The sequence below is a fragment of the Oncorhynchus keta genome, unplaced genomic scaffold (assembly GCF_023373465.1).
Source record: "Oncorhynchus keta strain PuntledgeMale-10-30-2019 unplaced genomic scaffold, Oket_V2 Un_contig_17534_pilon_pilon, whole genome shotgun sequence".
NCBI classification, from domain to species: Eukaryota; Metazoa; Chordata; class Actinopteri; order Salmoniformes; family Salmonidae; genus Oncorhynchus; species Oncorhynchus keta.
In genome coordinates, this window is record NW_026280473.1 from 65,466 (window position 1) to 80,000 (window position 14,535).

The window sequence follows — 14,535 nt, forward strand, 5'->3', positions numbered from 1 at the left end:
GCCACAGGAGGGCGCACACGGAGCAAAAAGCTGATTGTTGTTGTTGTTGTTGAAATTACATCAAGTTACACCTTCTGAGTACTTCAAAATGGTTCTTTATTGGGAAAATATATACAAAAGAAATGCATTAATCTACACACATGTGCATACAGATATAATAGTGCTTTCTTTGCACACATCCTGTTATTTGGTACTTTATGATCACTGAGTGAATTAGACGATGCAAGTTAATAAATACTGAAATTAACATGATCTGCAATTGAGAAGTGTAGTATTTAATTTTGCGCCAGTCTGCAAGTGTAACCAGAAACACTACATGACCAAAAGTATATGGACACGAACATCTCATTCCAAAATCATGGGCATTAATATGGAGTTGGTCCCCACTTTGCTGCTATAACAGCCTCCAGTCTTCTGCGAAGGCTTTCCACTAGATGTTGGAACATTGCTGCTATAACAGCCTCCAGTCTTCTGGGAAGGCTTTCCTCTAGATGTTGGAACATTGCTGCTATAACAGCCTCCAGTCTTCTGCGAAGGCTTTCCACTAGATGTTGGAACATTGCTGCTATAACAGCCTCCAGTCTTCTGGGAAGGCTTTCCACTAGATGTTGGAACATTGCTGCTATAACAGCCTCCAGTCTTCTGCGAAGGCTTTCCACTAGATGTTGGAACATTGCTGCTATAACAGCCTCCAGTCTTCTGGGAAGGCTTTCCACTAGATGTTGGAACATTGCTGCTATAACAGCCTCCAGTCTTCTGGGAAGGCTTTCCACTAGATGATGGAACATTGCTGCTATAACAGCCTCCAGTCTTCTGGGAGGGCTTTCCACTAGATGTTGGAACATTGCTACGGGGACTTGCTTCCATTCTGTGAGGGAGCGGTAGGAAAGGACGTGGAGAGCCACACCCACTCATCAGGATTTCCAACCTCTGCTCACATGCTCTGACCCCAACCCCTCCTCTACATAAAGGACTGGTCCATTCCGTTGTGTTGCACCACGTGTTTGTTCTTGTGTCGTCGTGGCAACATGATTTTCAGCTGTTAATGGCTCATGCGCCTGTGTTTATAGTAAGATGAGTAGATGAAACAAGAGATCGCCAAGAGGATCACCATCGAAGCCAGCCCTGCAATGATGGGCAGGTAGTCCACTGTAGGGCAGGAGAGTAGAGGGAGAAGAGAGGGAGAGGCAGATGGGGCAGAGGGGAGGAGGAGAGGGGAGAGAGGGGCAGAGGGGAGTAGGTGAGGGAGAGAGGAGAGGCAGATGGGGCAGAGGGGAGGAGGTGAGGAAGAGAGGAGAGGCAGAGGCAGATGGGGCAGAGGGGAGGAGGTGAGGAAGAGAGGAGAGGCAGATGGGACAGAGGGCAGAGGGGAGGAGGTGAGGAAGAGAGGAGAGGGAGAGGCAGATGGGGCAGAGGGGAGGAGAGGCAGATGGGAGAGAGGGGCAGAGGGGAGGCAGATGGGGCAGAGGGGAGGAGAGGCAGATGGGAGAGAGGGGCAGAGGGGAGTAGGTGAGGGAGAGAGGAGAGGCAGATGGGGCAGAGGGCAGAGGGGAGGAGGTGAGGAAGAGAGGAGAGGGAGAGGCAGATGGGGCAGAGGGGGAGGAGAGGCAGAGGGGAGTAGGTGAGGGAGAGAGGAGAGGGAGAGGCAGATGGGGCAGAGGGGAGGAGAGGCAGATGGGAGAGAGGGACAGAGGGGAGTAGGTGAGGGAGAGAGGAGAGGCAGATGGGGCGGAGGGCAGAGGGGAGGAGGAGAGGAAGGGAGGAGAGGCAGATGGGGCAGAGGGCAGAGGGGAGGAGGAGAGGAAGTGAGGGAGAGAGGAGAGGGAGAGGCAGATGGGCCAGATGGGGCAGAGGGGAGGAGAGGAAGGGAGATGCAGTGAATTTAGAAAGTATTCAGATCCCTTGACTTTTCCGACATGTTGTTACGTTACAGCCTTATTCTAAAATGGATTCAATCTGCACACAATACCCCATAATGACATCACAATACCCCATAATGACATCACAATACCCCATAATGACATCACAATACCCCATAATGACATCACAATACCCCATAATGACATCACAATACCCCATAATGACATCACAATACCCCATAATGACAAAGCAAAAAAAATAAAAACAGCCACCTTATTTACATAAGTATTTGAACATTTTGCTATGAGACTCAAAATTGAGCTCAGGTGCATCCTGTTTCCACTGATCAACCTTCAGACGTTTCTGCAACTCGATTTGGAGTCCACCTCTGGTAAATTCAATTGATTGGACATGATTTGGAAAGGCACACACCTGTCTATATAAGGTTCCACAGTTGACAGTGCATGTCGGAGCAAAAACCAAGCCATGAGGTCAAAGGAATTGTCCATAGAGCTCCGAGACACGATTGTGTCGATGCACAGATGTAGGGAAGGGTACCAAACAATATCTGTAGCATTAAAGGTCCCCAAGAACACAGTGGCCTTCATCATTCCTAAATGGAAGAATTTGGAACCACCAAGACTCTTCCTAGAGCTGGTAGCCCGGCCAAACAGAGCAATCAGGGGAGAAGGGCCTTGGTCTAGGAGGTGACCAAGAACCCGATGATCACTCTGAAAACGCTCCAGAGTTCCTCTGTGGAGATGGGAGAACCTTCCAGAAGGACAACCATCTCTGCAGCACTCTACCAATCAGGCCTTTATGGTAGAGTGGCCAGACGGAAGCCACTCCTCAGTAGAAGTCACATGACAGCCCGCTTGGAGTTTGCCAGAAGACACCTAAAGACTCTCAGACCAATGTGAAACAAGATTCTCTGGTCTGATGAAACCAAGATTGAACCCTTTGACCTGAATGCCAAGCGTCACATCACCATCCCCATGGTGAAGCATGGTGGTGGCGCGAAGTCTGGAGGAAACCTGGCAGCATCACTTTTTTTTATATAACTAGTCATTTAAGAACAAATTCTTATTTACAATGAGGTCCTAGAAACAGTGGGTTAACTGCCTTGTTCAGGGGCAGAACGACAGATGTTTTACTTTGTCAGCTCGGGGATTTGACATAGCAAACTTTCGGTTACTGTCCCAACACTCTAACTACTGGCCTTCCCTGCGGTGAAGCATGGTGGTGGCAGCAACATCATGCTATGGGGATGTTTTTCAGCAGCATGGACTGGGAGACTAGTCAGGATAGAGGGAAAGATGAATGGAGAAAAGTACAGAGAGGTCCTGGAGAGACCGAACAATAGCTGGCGACACTCCCCATCCAACCTGAGAGAGCTTGATAGGATCTGCATTTTTAATATAACCTTTATTTAACCAGGCAAGTCAGTTAACAGCAAATTCTTATTTACAATGACGACCTAACCCTGCAAAACCCAGACAACGCTGACCCAATGGGACTCCCAATCATTATTTTTTATACATTTGCAAAAAAAAATCTAAAAACCAGTTTTTGCTTTGTCATTATGGGGTGCTGTGATGTCATTACGGGGTATTGTGATGTCATTATGGGGTGCTGTGATGTCATTACGGGGTATTGTGATGTCATTATGGGGTATTGTGATGTCATTATGGGGTGCTGTGATGTCATTACGGGGTATTGTGATGTCATTATGGGGTGCTGTGATGTTATTACGGGGTATTGTGATGTCATTATGGGGTGCTGTGATGTCATTACGGGGTATTGTGATGTCATTATGGGGTGCTGTGTGTAGATCGGTGAGGGGGGAAAAAAACAATTTAATACATTTTAGAATAAGGCTGTAATGTGACAAAATGTGGAAAAAGTCAAGGGGTCTGAACATTTTCTGAATGCAACCAACCAATCATGCAATCGTACGATGGGGCAGGATTACCATTTACACTACAGGCCAGTGATATGGTGCCGCCCTCCGTGATGCTCATGGAGAAACATCCAGGACTCCTAGTGATCTGAGGCTTGTCTAGAAGGGAAGGGAGGGAGAGAGAAGTTGATTCATGAGAGAAAATGAAGTGAAAACAACATCTGTCAACGTCATGACTCGTCTGGTGTCTAACTAACTGTTGTACTAAATGTGTGAAGACAGAGAACCAGAAGGACTCACAGTGCACGTTGATGTTGAGGCGGTTTGAGTCCATTACAGGAGGAGGTTGGGGTCCCTCTGGTCCCAGATCCAACATGGCTGAACACAACAACTGGGCCCCGTCATCATCTCTACCAGGGGTGAAGTCCAGGGTGAAGGTCCCATTCTGTGGTGTGTTGATGTTGTCCTTGGATTTCTGTTGTGTGTCTAATTCTGTCTGTTCACCAGTGGCACTGACTTTGTAGAAGGTCACCCTGAGTCTCCCAATAGGAGCGATGTTCTGGACAAGACACTGTAGCAGGTACTGATCCCCCTCAACCATCGGATCAGGGTACTTCCTGTAGCTGATGGAGACACGGTCTGGAAGCTCTGTGGAGGAATGGAAACACACAGTGATTAACAGTGCAGAGCCATAGTAAGAATACATTCAGAAACACCAGAGAAGATAATAGAGAGATGTCACTCACTATAAACTGTGATGTTCAGCTGTTTCTGACACTGGCCTCCTTCTGTGTAGCATGTAGGTGTGCTATACCATTCAGTCACACTGTCAAATCAAATCACATTTTATTTAAAGCAGCAATCCTTAGTTGAAACAATAACCAACTTGATTTAAAGCTGCTACTGTTTGCCACTTTAAAGGCGAAAAAGGTTTTTAAAAATCTCTACTGTGTCTGCCTCTCTCACCTGTCCACCCTCAGCTGTCTGCCTCTCTCACCTGTCCACCCTCAGCTGTCTGCCTCTCTCACCTGTCCACCCTCAGCTGTCTGCCTCTCTCACCTGTCCACCCTCAGCTGTCTGCCTCTCTCACCTGTCCACCCTCAGCTGTCTGCCTCTCTCACCTGTCCACCCTCAGCTGTCTGCCTCTCTCACCTGTCCACCCTCAGCTGTCTGCCTCTCTCACCTGTCCACCCTCCAGCGTAGGATCTTCACCTCCTTGTCTGTTAGACCAACTCCTCCCTGGGTGGCTTCCCAGCCCATCTCTACAGGGGTATCAGAGCTGCAGTTAGAGGAGGCTGGGTCTCCATGCTTCACCACCAGCCTGGCAGGACTGACCACCAGGCACTCAGCATCTGGAAGACCAAGGTCAAGTGAAAACTTTATTGTTCTGTTATTGTTGATTTTATTGTTCAAACCAAACAGGATGATATTATTGTCTCATGTTTGTATCTATCTGTCTGTTAATCAACTACATGTTACACTCCATAAACCAGAAGTCACCCCCCAAAAAAAGGGGTTATATATGTGTATTTCCTTTTAAATATATATATATTTTTTTTTTGGGGGGGTACTTACAATAATCCTAAAATCAAATAGCTAAATGATCAATGGTCCGACCATCTTAAAACAATTCCATATGTTACCTCAGTAGAATGTAACTTACCAAGCACCTGTATCACAACGTTGTACTAGAACAGAAGTCTAACTTACCAAGCACCTGTATCACAACGTTGTACTAGATCAGAAGTCTAACTTACCAAGCACCTGTATCACAACATTGTACTAGACCAGAAGTCTAACTTACCAAGCACCTGTATCACAACGTTGTACTAGACCAGAAGTCTAACTTACCAAGCACCTGTATCACAACGTTGTACTAGACCAGAAGTCTAACTTACCAAGCACCTGTATCACAACGTTGTACTAGAACAGAAGTCTAACTTACCAAGCACCTGTATCACAACGGTGTACTAGACCAGAAGTCTAACTTACCAAGCACCTGAATCACAACGTTGTACTAGACCACCTGAAACGTTGTACTAACTCTAACTTACCAAGCACCTGTATCACAACGTTGTACTAGAACAGAAGTCTAACTTACCAAGCACCTGTATCACAACGTTGTACTAGACCAGAAGTCTAACTTACCAAGCACCTGTATCACAACGTTGTACTAGAACAGAAGTCTAACTTACCAAGCACCTGTATCACAACGTTGTACTAGACCAGAAGTCTAACTTACCAAGCACCTGTATCACAACGTTGTACTAGACCAGAAGTCTAACTTACCAAGCACCTGTATCACAACGTTGTACTAGACCAGAAGTCTAACTTACCAAGCACCTGTATCTAGACCAGAAGTCTAACTTACCAAGCACCTGTATCACAACGTTGTACTAGACCAGAAGTCTAACTTACCAAGCACCTGTATCACAACGTTGTACTAGACCAGAAGTCTAACTTACCAAGCACCTGTATCACAACGTTGTACTAGACCAGAAGTCTAACTTACCAAGCACCTGTATCACAACGTTGTACTAGACCAGAAGTCTAACTTACCAAGCACCTGTATCACAACGTTGTACTAGACCAGAAGTCTAACTTACCAAGCACCTGTATCACAACATTGTACTAGACCAGAAGTCTAACTTACCAAGCACCTGTATCACAACGTTGTACTAGACCAGAAGTCTAACTTACCAAGCACCTGTATCACAACGTTGTACTAGAACAGAAGTCTAACTTACCAAGCACCTGTATCACAACGTTGTACTAGACCAGAAGTCTAACTTACCAAGCACCTGTATCACAACGTTGTACTAGAACAGAAGTCTAACTTACCAAGCACAGAAGTCTAACTTACCAAGCACCTGTATCACAACGTTGTACTAGACCAGAAGTCTAACTTACCAAGCACCTGAATCACAACGTTGTACTAGACCAGAAGTCTAACTTACCAAGCACCTGTATCACAACGTTGTACTAGACCAGAAGTCTAACTTACCAAGCACCTGTATCACAACGTTGTACTAGACCAGAAGTCTAACTTACCAAGCACCTGTATCACAACGTTGTACTAGAACAGAAGTCTAACTTACCAAGCACCTGTATCACAACGTTGTACTAGACCAGAAGTCTAACTTACCAAGCACCTGAATCACAACGTTGTACTAGACCAGAAGTCTAACTTACCAAGCACCTGTATCACAACGTTGTACTAGAACAGAAGTCTAACTTACCAAGCACCTGTATCACAACGTTGTACTAGACCAGAAGTCTAACTTACCAAGCACCTGTATCACAACGTTGTACTAGAACAGAAGTCTAACTTACCAAGCACCTGTATCACAACGTTGTACTAGACCAGAAGTCTAACTTACCAAGCACCTGTATCACAACGTTGTACTAGACCAGAAGTCTAACTTACCAAGCACCTGTATCACAACATTGTACTAGACCAGAAGTCTAACTTACCAAGCACCTGTATCACAACGTTGTACTAGACCAGAAGTCTAACTTACCAAGCACCTGTATCACAACGTTGTACTAGACCAGAAGTCTAACTTACCAAGCACCTGTATCACAACATTGTACTAGACCAGAAGTCTAATTTACCAAGCACCTGTATCACAACATTGTACTAGACCAGAAGTCTAACTTACCAAGCACCTGTATCACAACATTGTACTAGACCAGAAGTCTAACTTACCAAGCACCTGTATCACAACGTTGTACTAGACCAGAAGTCTAACTTACCAAGCACCTGTATCACAACGTTGTACTAGACCAGAAGTCTAACTTACCAAGCACCTGTATCACAATAATGTACTAGACCAGAAGTCTAACTTACCAAGCACCTGTATCACAACATTGTACTAGACCAGAAGTCTAACTTACCAAGCACCTGTATCACAATAATGTACTAGACCAGAAGTCTAACTTACCGGTGAAGTCACAATACAGAGACAATAATGAAACAAGTTTTACAATCTCCATTCCCCGTAATAATCCCTGAGCGTCCCTCAGTGAAGGACACTGTATTCTGTTAGGCGAGCGGCATACGTGGTTTCTTCTCCAGTGACCGTTGAACGTGAAAGTACTATTTACTGGAAAACCCTAACCGACCCTTCCTCCTCCTCTTATCTCTCTCACACACACTCTCTTTCTCTCTCTCTCACACACACTCTCTCTTTCTCTCTCTCTCACACACTCTCTCTCTGTCTCTCTCTCTTCCTCTCTCACACAGTGTTCTATCACTCTCTTTCTCTCACTCTCTCTCTCTTCCTCTCTCTGTCTCTCTCTCTCTCTCTCTCTCTCTCTCTCTCTCTCTCTCTCTCTCCCTCTCTCTCTCTCTCTCTCTCTCTCTCTCTCTCTCTCTCTCTCTCTTCCTCTCTCTCTTCCTCTCTCTCTTCCTCTCTCTCTGTCTCTCTCTCTCTCTCTTCTCTCTCTCTGTCTCTCTCTCTCTCTCTTTCTCTCTCTCTCTCTCTCTCTCTCTCTCTCTCTCTCTCTCTCTCTCTCTCTCTCTCTCTCTCTCTCTCTCTCTCTCTCTCTCTCTCTCTCTCTCTCTCTCTCTCTCTCTCTCTCTCTCTCTCTCTCTCTCTCTCTCTCTCTCTCTCTCTCTCTCTCTCTCTCTCTCTCTCTCTCTCTCTCTCTCTCTCTCTCTCTCTCTCTCTCTCTCTCTCTCTCTCTCTCTCTCTCTCTCTCTCTCTCTCTCTCTCCCTCTCTCTCTCTCTCTGCCCTCTCTCTCTCTGTCTCTCTCTCTGCCCCTCTCTCTCTCTGCCCTCTCTTTCTCTGTCTCTCTCTCTGCCCTCTCTCTCACTCTCTTTTCTTCTCTCTCCCTCTTCCTCTCTCACACAGTGTTCTCTCACTCTCTCTCACTGCCCTCTCTCTCTCTCTCTCTCTCTGCCCTCTCTTCCTCTCTCTCTCTCTCTCTGCCCTCTCTTTCTCTCTCTCTCTCTCTGCCCTCTCTTCCTCTCTCTCTTCCTCTCTCTCTTCCTCACTCTCTCTTCCTCTCTCTCTTCCTCACTTTCTCTTCCTCTCTGCCCTCTCTCTCTCTGCCCTCTCTCTCTCTGTCTCTCTCTCTCTCCGCTCTCTCTCTCTCACACAGTGTTCTATCACTCTCCTTCTCTCGGGGCAGTGAGAGGGTGACGGGGGGAGGATGGAGGGAGGAGTCGGGGAGGAGTTCTGGTGCCAAGTAAGGACATGACAGTAGGCTATATTAGTGTGTTTAGGTTAGGGGGCTATATTAGTGTGTTTAGGTTGAATCCCCTTTCATCCTGAAAATAGTTAATCTTACCAAAAGCTATAATAAACCTGTAGCCAATATTGATTTTTTTTTAGTTAAATGAGCAAGTCTTCTCTACCTAATTCTACATCCAGCTAAGGTGTTTTGTGGTTGTAGAATCAGTATTTATGAAAAACCGAAATGTGCACGAAAATGAGCTCCCGAGCCAGTGTCTGCTTACTGCATACTGGCTGAACGGGTCTTAAAATCAATCCATATATCAAACGAATGGGATGCTAACAACGCCAGTTGTAGCTGGTGTAGTGAAATTCTAGCATCATCAGTGCCTGGGGAGCAGGTGCTGTTGGACAAAATGCCTTGTTCAAGGATAGAACAGTAGATTTGTTTCACCTTGCCGACTCAGGAATTCGAACCAGCCACCTCTCCGTTGTTGGGCCAACGCTCTTAACAGCTAAACAGCTCGTCACGTCAATGCTGAGATGCGGTGTTTTTTCTGTACCCATGAAATGTCACGTTTTATTTCGTATAAAATGTGGATTTCAAAATGCTTTAAATACAAGGTCAGGTGTCTATTACCTTTAAAACAAACTTGAAAGGGAAATTTTATGCATTTAGATTTAAAAAAACATGTTTTTGTGGATGTAGGAGTTTTCTAGCATTGGTTGTTCATCGACTTCCACGAGAAATATACGCCTGAAAATAATAACATATTTAAAGTCTCTCTTCATCATTTTATATTTCTAGTACAATTTTCTCTCGTCAATGACGTTTTATTTTCATGATTATTGTATTTATTATTATTTTCAGATTTTCCGTGTCCCTGATATCACTTTCCACGCTGTCAGTTTGTTATTATTCTCCATTTAAGAAAACAACCCCTTCCTACCATGACACCACATCCAGGAAGTGTGATCATTTCTGTGGTGGGAAAACAACCTCTTCCTACCATGACACCACATCCAGGAAGTGTGATCATTTCTGTGGTGGGAAAACAACCTCTTCCTACCATGACACCACATCCAGGAAGTGTGATCATTTCTGTGGTGGGAAAACAACCTCTTCCTACCATGACACCACATCCAGGAAGTGTGATCATTTCTGTGGTGGGAAAACAACCTCTTCCTACCATGACACCACATCCAGGAAGTGTGATCATTTCTGTGGTGGGAAAACAACCTCTTCCTACCATGACACCACATCCAGGAAGTGTGATCATTTCTGTGGTGGGAAAACAACCTCTTCCTACCATGACACCACATCCAGGAAGTGTGATCATTTCTGTGGTGGGAAAACAACCTCTTCCTACCATGACACCACATCCAGGAAGTGTGATCATTTCTGTGGTGGGAAAACAACCTCTTCCTACCATGACACCACATCCAGGAAGTGTGATCATTTCTGTGGTGGGAAAACAACCTCTTCCTACCATGACACCACATCCAGGAAGTGTGATCATTTCTGTGGTGGGAAAACAACCTCTTCCTACCATGACACCACATCCAGGAAGTGTGATCATTTCTGTGGTGGGAAAACAACCCCTTCCTACAATGACACCACATTCAGGAAGTGTCATCATTTCTGTGGTGGGAAAACAACCTCTTCCTACCATGACACCACATTCAGGAAGTGTCATCATTTCTGTGGTGGGAAAACAACCCCTTCCTACAATGACACCACATTCAGGAAGTGTCATCATTTCTGTGGTGGAAAAACAACCTCTTCCTACAATGACACCACATTCAGGAAGTGTCATCATTTCTGTGGTGGGAAAACAACCTCTTCCTACAATGACACCACATTCAGGAAGTGTCATCATTTCTGTGGTGGGAAAACAACGGTGCAACGCTACATACATATAAACACCCAGTTTGATCTATTTTTCAGATTTTTTTTAAATTAAGGAACGGATCTGTTTCTTCATAAATGTTGATCTGGAAAACTATTTAGAATCATTAAAACGTATACAAAATAAAATGTCTAAGAATAGTATTCGCTACATGTCTGTATTTGAATTGATATAATGTGGATTTGTATTTTCTTCTTGTCTGTTCTGTTTTTGTTTAGCATTTTATTGTTTAATACTCTTTTTTTTTTAAATAATAAAAAATGTAAAAACTTGAAGCTGTGTTGTCCCTCCTACCATTTCATTCGCTCTTCCGACTGTCCATCAAGTCCGGGCTGAACCCTACGTCACAGCTACTGACAAAGCACATTTTAGATTCCGCTGGTTTGAGAGGTTTATGCAGCGTTCAAAACAACTGGGAAAATACGAGGTAAAATCATGACGTCAATGATCTTCAGATCTGAGTTAGAATTCTGAGTTGGATGACCGTTCAAAATTTGGATTTGGAGATTTCCCAGTTGCGTGTAGATGCACTCACACCTGCCTGCTGCCATTCCTGAGCTCTGTACTGGTGGTGCCCCGATCCCACAGCTGAATCAACTTTAGGAGACGGTTCTGGTGCTTGCTGGACTTTCTTGGGCGCCCTGAAGCATTCTTCACAACAATTGAACCGCTCTCCTTGAAGTTCTTGATGATCCGATAAATGTTTGATTTAGGTGCAATCTTACTGGCAGCTATATCCTTGCCTGTAAAGCCCTTTTTGTGCAAAGCAATGATGACGGCACGTGTTTCCTTGCAGGTAACCATGTTTGACAGAGGAAGATCAATGATTCCAAGCACCACCCTCCTTTTGAAGCTTCCAGTCTGTTATTCGAACTCAATCAGCATGACAGAGTGATCCCCAGCCATGGCCTCGTCAACACTCACACCTGTGTTAACGAGATAATCATTGACATGATGTCAGCTGGTCCTTTTGTGGCAGGGCTGAAATGCAGTGGAAATGTTTTTTGGGGGATTAGGTCCATTTACATGGCAAAAAGGGACTTTGCAATAAATTGCAATTCATCTGATCACTCTTCATAACATTCTGGAGTATATGCAAATTGCCATCGTACAAGCTGAGGCAGCAGACTTTGTGAAAATTAATATTTGTGTCATTCTCAAAACTTTTGGCCACGACTGTAGTTACATTTAACAGGATAACTAATGTCTGGTGTATTACTACAGCCTCACAACAGTGATCTACTATACTAGCCACGCTAGCTTCACCGTCATGTCGCTAGCTTCACCATCATGTCGCTAGCTTCACCTGTAGCTCAGTTGGTAGAGCATGGCGCTTGTAACGCCAGGGTAGTGGGTTCAATCCCCGGGACCACCCATACGTAGAATGTATGCACACATGACTGTAAGTCGCTTTGGATAAAAGCGTCTGCTAAATGGCATATATTATTATTATATTATTATATTATCATGTCGCTAGCTTCACCCTCATGTCGCTAGCTTCACCCTCATGTCGCTAGCTTCACCATCATGTCGCTAGCTTCACCCTCATGTCGCTAGCTTCACCATCATGTCGCTAGCTTCACCCTCATGTCGCTAGCTTCCCCATCATGTCGCTAGCTTCACCCTCATGTCGCTAGCTTCACCCACATGTCGCTAGATTCACCCTCATGTCGCTAGCTTCACCATCATGTCGCTAGCTTCACCCTCATGTCGCTAGCTTCACCCTCATGTCGCTAGCTTTACCCTCATGTCGCTAGCTTCCCCATCATGTCGCTAGCCTCACCGTCATGTCGCTAGCTTCACCGTCATGTCGCTAGCTTCACCGTCATGTCGCTAGCTTCACCCTCATGTCGCTAGCTTCCCCATCATGTCGCTAGCTTCACCATCATGTCGCTAGCTTCACCCTCATGTCGCTAGCTTCACCCTCATGTCGCTAGCTTCCCCATCATGTCGCTAGCTTCACCCTCATGTCGCTAGCTTCACCCTCATGTCGCTAGCTTCACCATCCTTTCAGGTCCCCTGCCCATCTCGCTTCCCTTCATTGAAAATGAATGATGCACCATTGTTTCATCTCCCCCAATGTGCTAGATGGTTTCTTATCAGAGGGGTAATACAGACACAGATACACAGTTTCCATCCATCAGAAACAACAGGACTGCTGCTGGTGGGAGAGGAGAGGCAGAGTGAGGCATGAAACAGACAAAGTTAAAGCTCTGGTTAAAAGTAGTATGTAGGGAATAGGGAGCCATTTGGTAATTTACAGCCCTTGGTACTGAGTATTGAATAACCTTGGCCTTTGGTAGTGACCACCCTCGGCTTTGGTATTGACAACCCTCGGCTTTGGTATTGACAACCCTCGGCTTTGGTAGTGACCACCCTCGGCTTTGGTACTGACAACCCTCGGCTTTGGTACTGACATCCCTCGGCTTTGGTATTGACAACCCTCGGCTTTGGTAGTGACCACCCTCGGCTTTGGTACTGACAACCCTCGGCTTTGGTACTGACATCCCTCGGCTTTGGTATTGACAACCCTCGGCTTTGGTATTGACAACCCACGGCTTTGGTAGTGACCACCTTTGGCTTTGGTAGTGACAACCCTCAGCTTTGGTACTGACAACCCTCTGCTTTGGTATTGACAACCCTCGGCTTTGGTAGTGACCACCCTTTGCTTTGGTATTGACAACCCTCGGCTTTGGCACTGACCACCCTTGGCTGTGTCCAAATCCTCTTGACCATCAGGTGGCACCCGGTATGTAACCTACCAGTTTAGCACCATACCAGCTGGCACCCTGGGTATGTAACCTACCAGTTTAGCACCATACCAGCAGGTGGCACCCGGTATGTAACCTACCAGTTTAGCACCATACCAGCAGGTGGCACCCGGTATGTAACCTACCAGTTTAGCACCATACCAGCAGGTGGCACCCAGTATATAACCTACCAGTTTAGCACCATACCAGCAGGTGGCACCCGTTATGTAACCTACCAGTTCAGCACCATACCAGCAGGTGGCACCCGGTATGTAACCTACCAGTTTAGCACCATACCAGCAGGTGGCACCCGGTATGTAACCTACCAGTTTAGCACCATACCAGCAGGTGGCACCCGGTATGTAACCTACCAGTTTAGCACCATACCAGCAGGTGGCACCCGGTATGTAACCTACCAGTTTAGCACCATACCAGCAGGTGGCACCCGGTATGTAACCTACCAGTTTAGCACCATACCAGCAGGTGGCACCCAGTATATAACCTACCAGTTTAGCACCATACCAGCAGGTGGCACCCGGTATGTAACCTACCAGTTTAGCACCATACCAGCAGGTGGCACCCGGTATATAACCTACCAGTTTAGCACCATACCAGCAGGTGGCACCCGGTATGTAACCTACCAGTTTAGCACCATACCAGCAGGTGGCACCCAGTATATAACCTACCAGTTTAGCACCATACCAGCAGGTGGCATCCAGTATATAACCTACCAGTTTAGCACCATACCAGCAGGTGGCACCCGGTATGTAACCTACCAGTTTAGCACCATACCAGCAGGTGGCACCCGGTATGTAACCTACCAGTTTAGCACCATACCAGCAGGTGGCATCCTTACACATAACAGTCACCGCACTCCCTCTCTTGCTCTTGGTCCTCATCTTTGCAAGTCACCTTGATTTAGCACCTGTGTGTT

At 45.9% G+C, this 14,535-nt stretch overlaps 1 protein-coding gene and 2 long non-coding RNA genes across 5 annotated transcripts; 1 reads left to right on the forward strand and 2 right to left on the reverse strand.

Moving 5' to 3' along the window:
* Positions 1–79: 79 nt before the first annotated feature.
* On the reverse strand, positions 80–5,225 carry LOC127919791 (uncharacterized). The gene is made up of 5 exons (XM_052503585.1): positions 4,944–5,225; positions 4,507–4,586; positions 4,061–4,408; positions 3,833–3,919; positions 80–1,149 (listed from the first exon to the last, which is right to left on the reverse strand). The coding sequence occupies exons 1-5, from the start codon at positions 5,018–5,020 to the stop codon at positions 1,043–1,045; spliced, it is 699 nt and encodes a 232-aa protein (XP_052359545.1). The 5' UTR covers positions 5,021–5,225; the 3' UTR covers positions 80–1,042.
* Positions 1,125–2,086, forward strand: LOC127919792 (uncharacterized). The gene is made up of 2 exons (XR_008104045.1): positions 1,125–1,240; positions 1,329–2,086. It is a non-coding gene; the product is annotated as an uncharacterized LOC127919792 (long non-coding RNA).
* Positions 5,226–5,577: 352 nt separating the features above from the next.
* Positions 5,578–8,080, reverse strand: LOC127919794 (uncharacterized). 3 transcript variants are annotated; one of them, XR_008104052.1, is made up of 4 exons: positions 7,665–8,080; positions 6,631–7,570; positions 6,139–6,514; positions 5,578–5,712 (listed from the first exon to the last, which is right to left on the reverse strand). It is a non-coding gene; the product is annotated as an uncharacterized LOC127919794 (long non-coding RNA). The 3 variants fall into 3 exon arrangements; XR_008104051.1 differs by having other exon boundaries at positions 6,631–7,335; positions 7,430–8,080; XR_008104050.1 differs by having other exon boundaries at positions 6,631–8,080.
* Between the last annotated feature and the right edge of the window lie 6,455 nt (positions 8,081–14,535).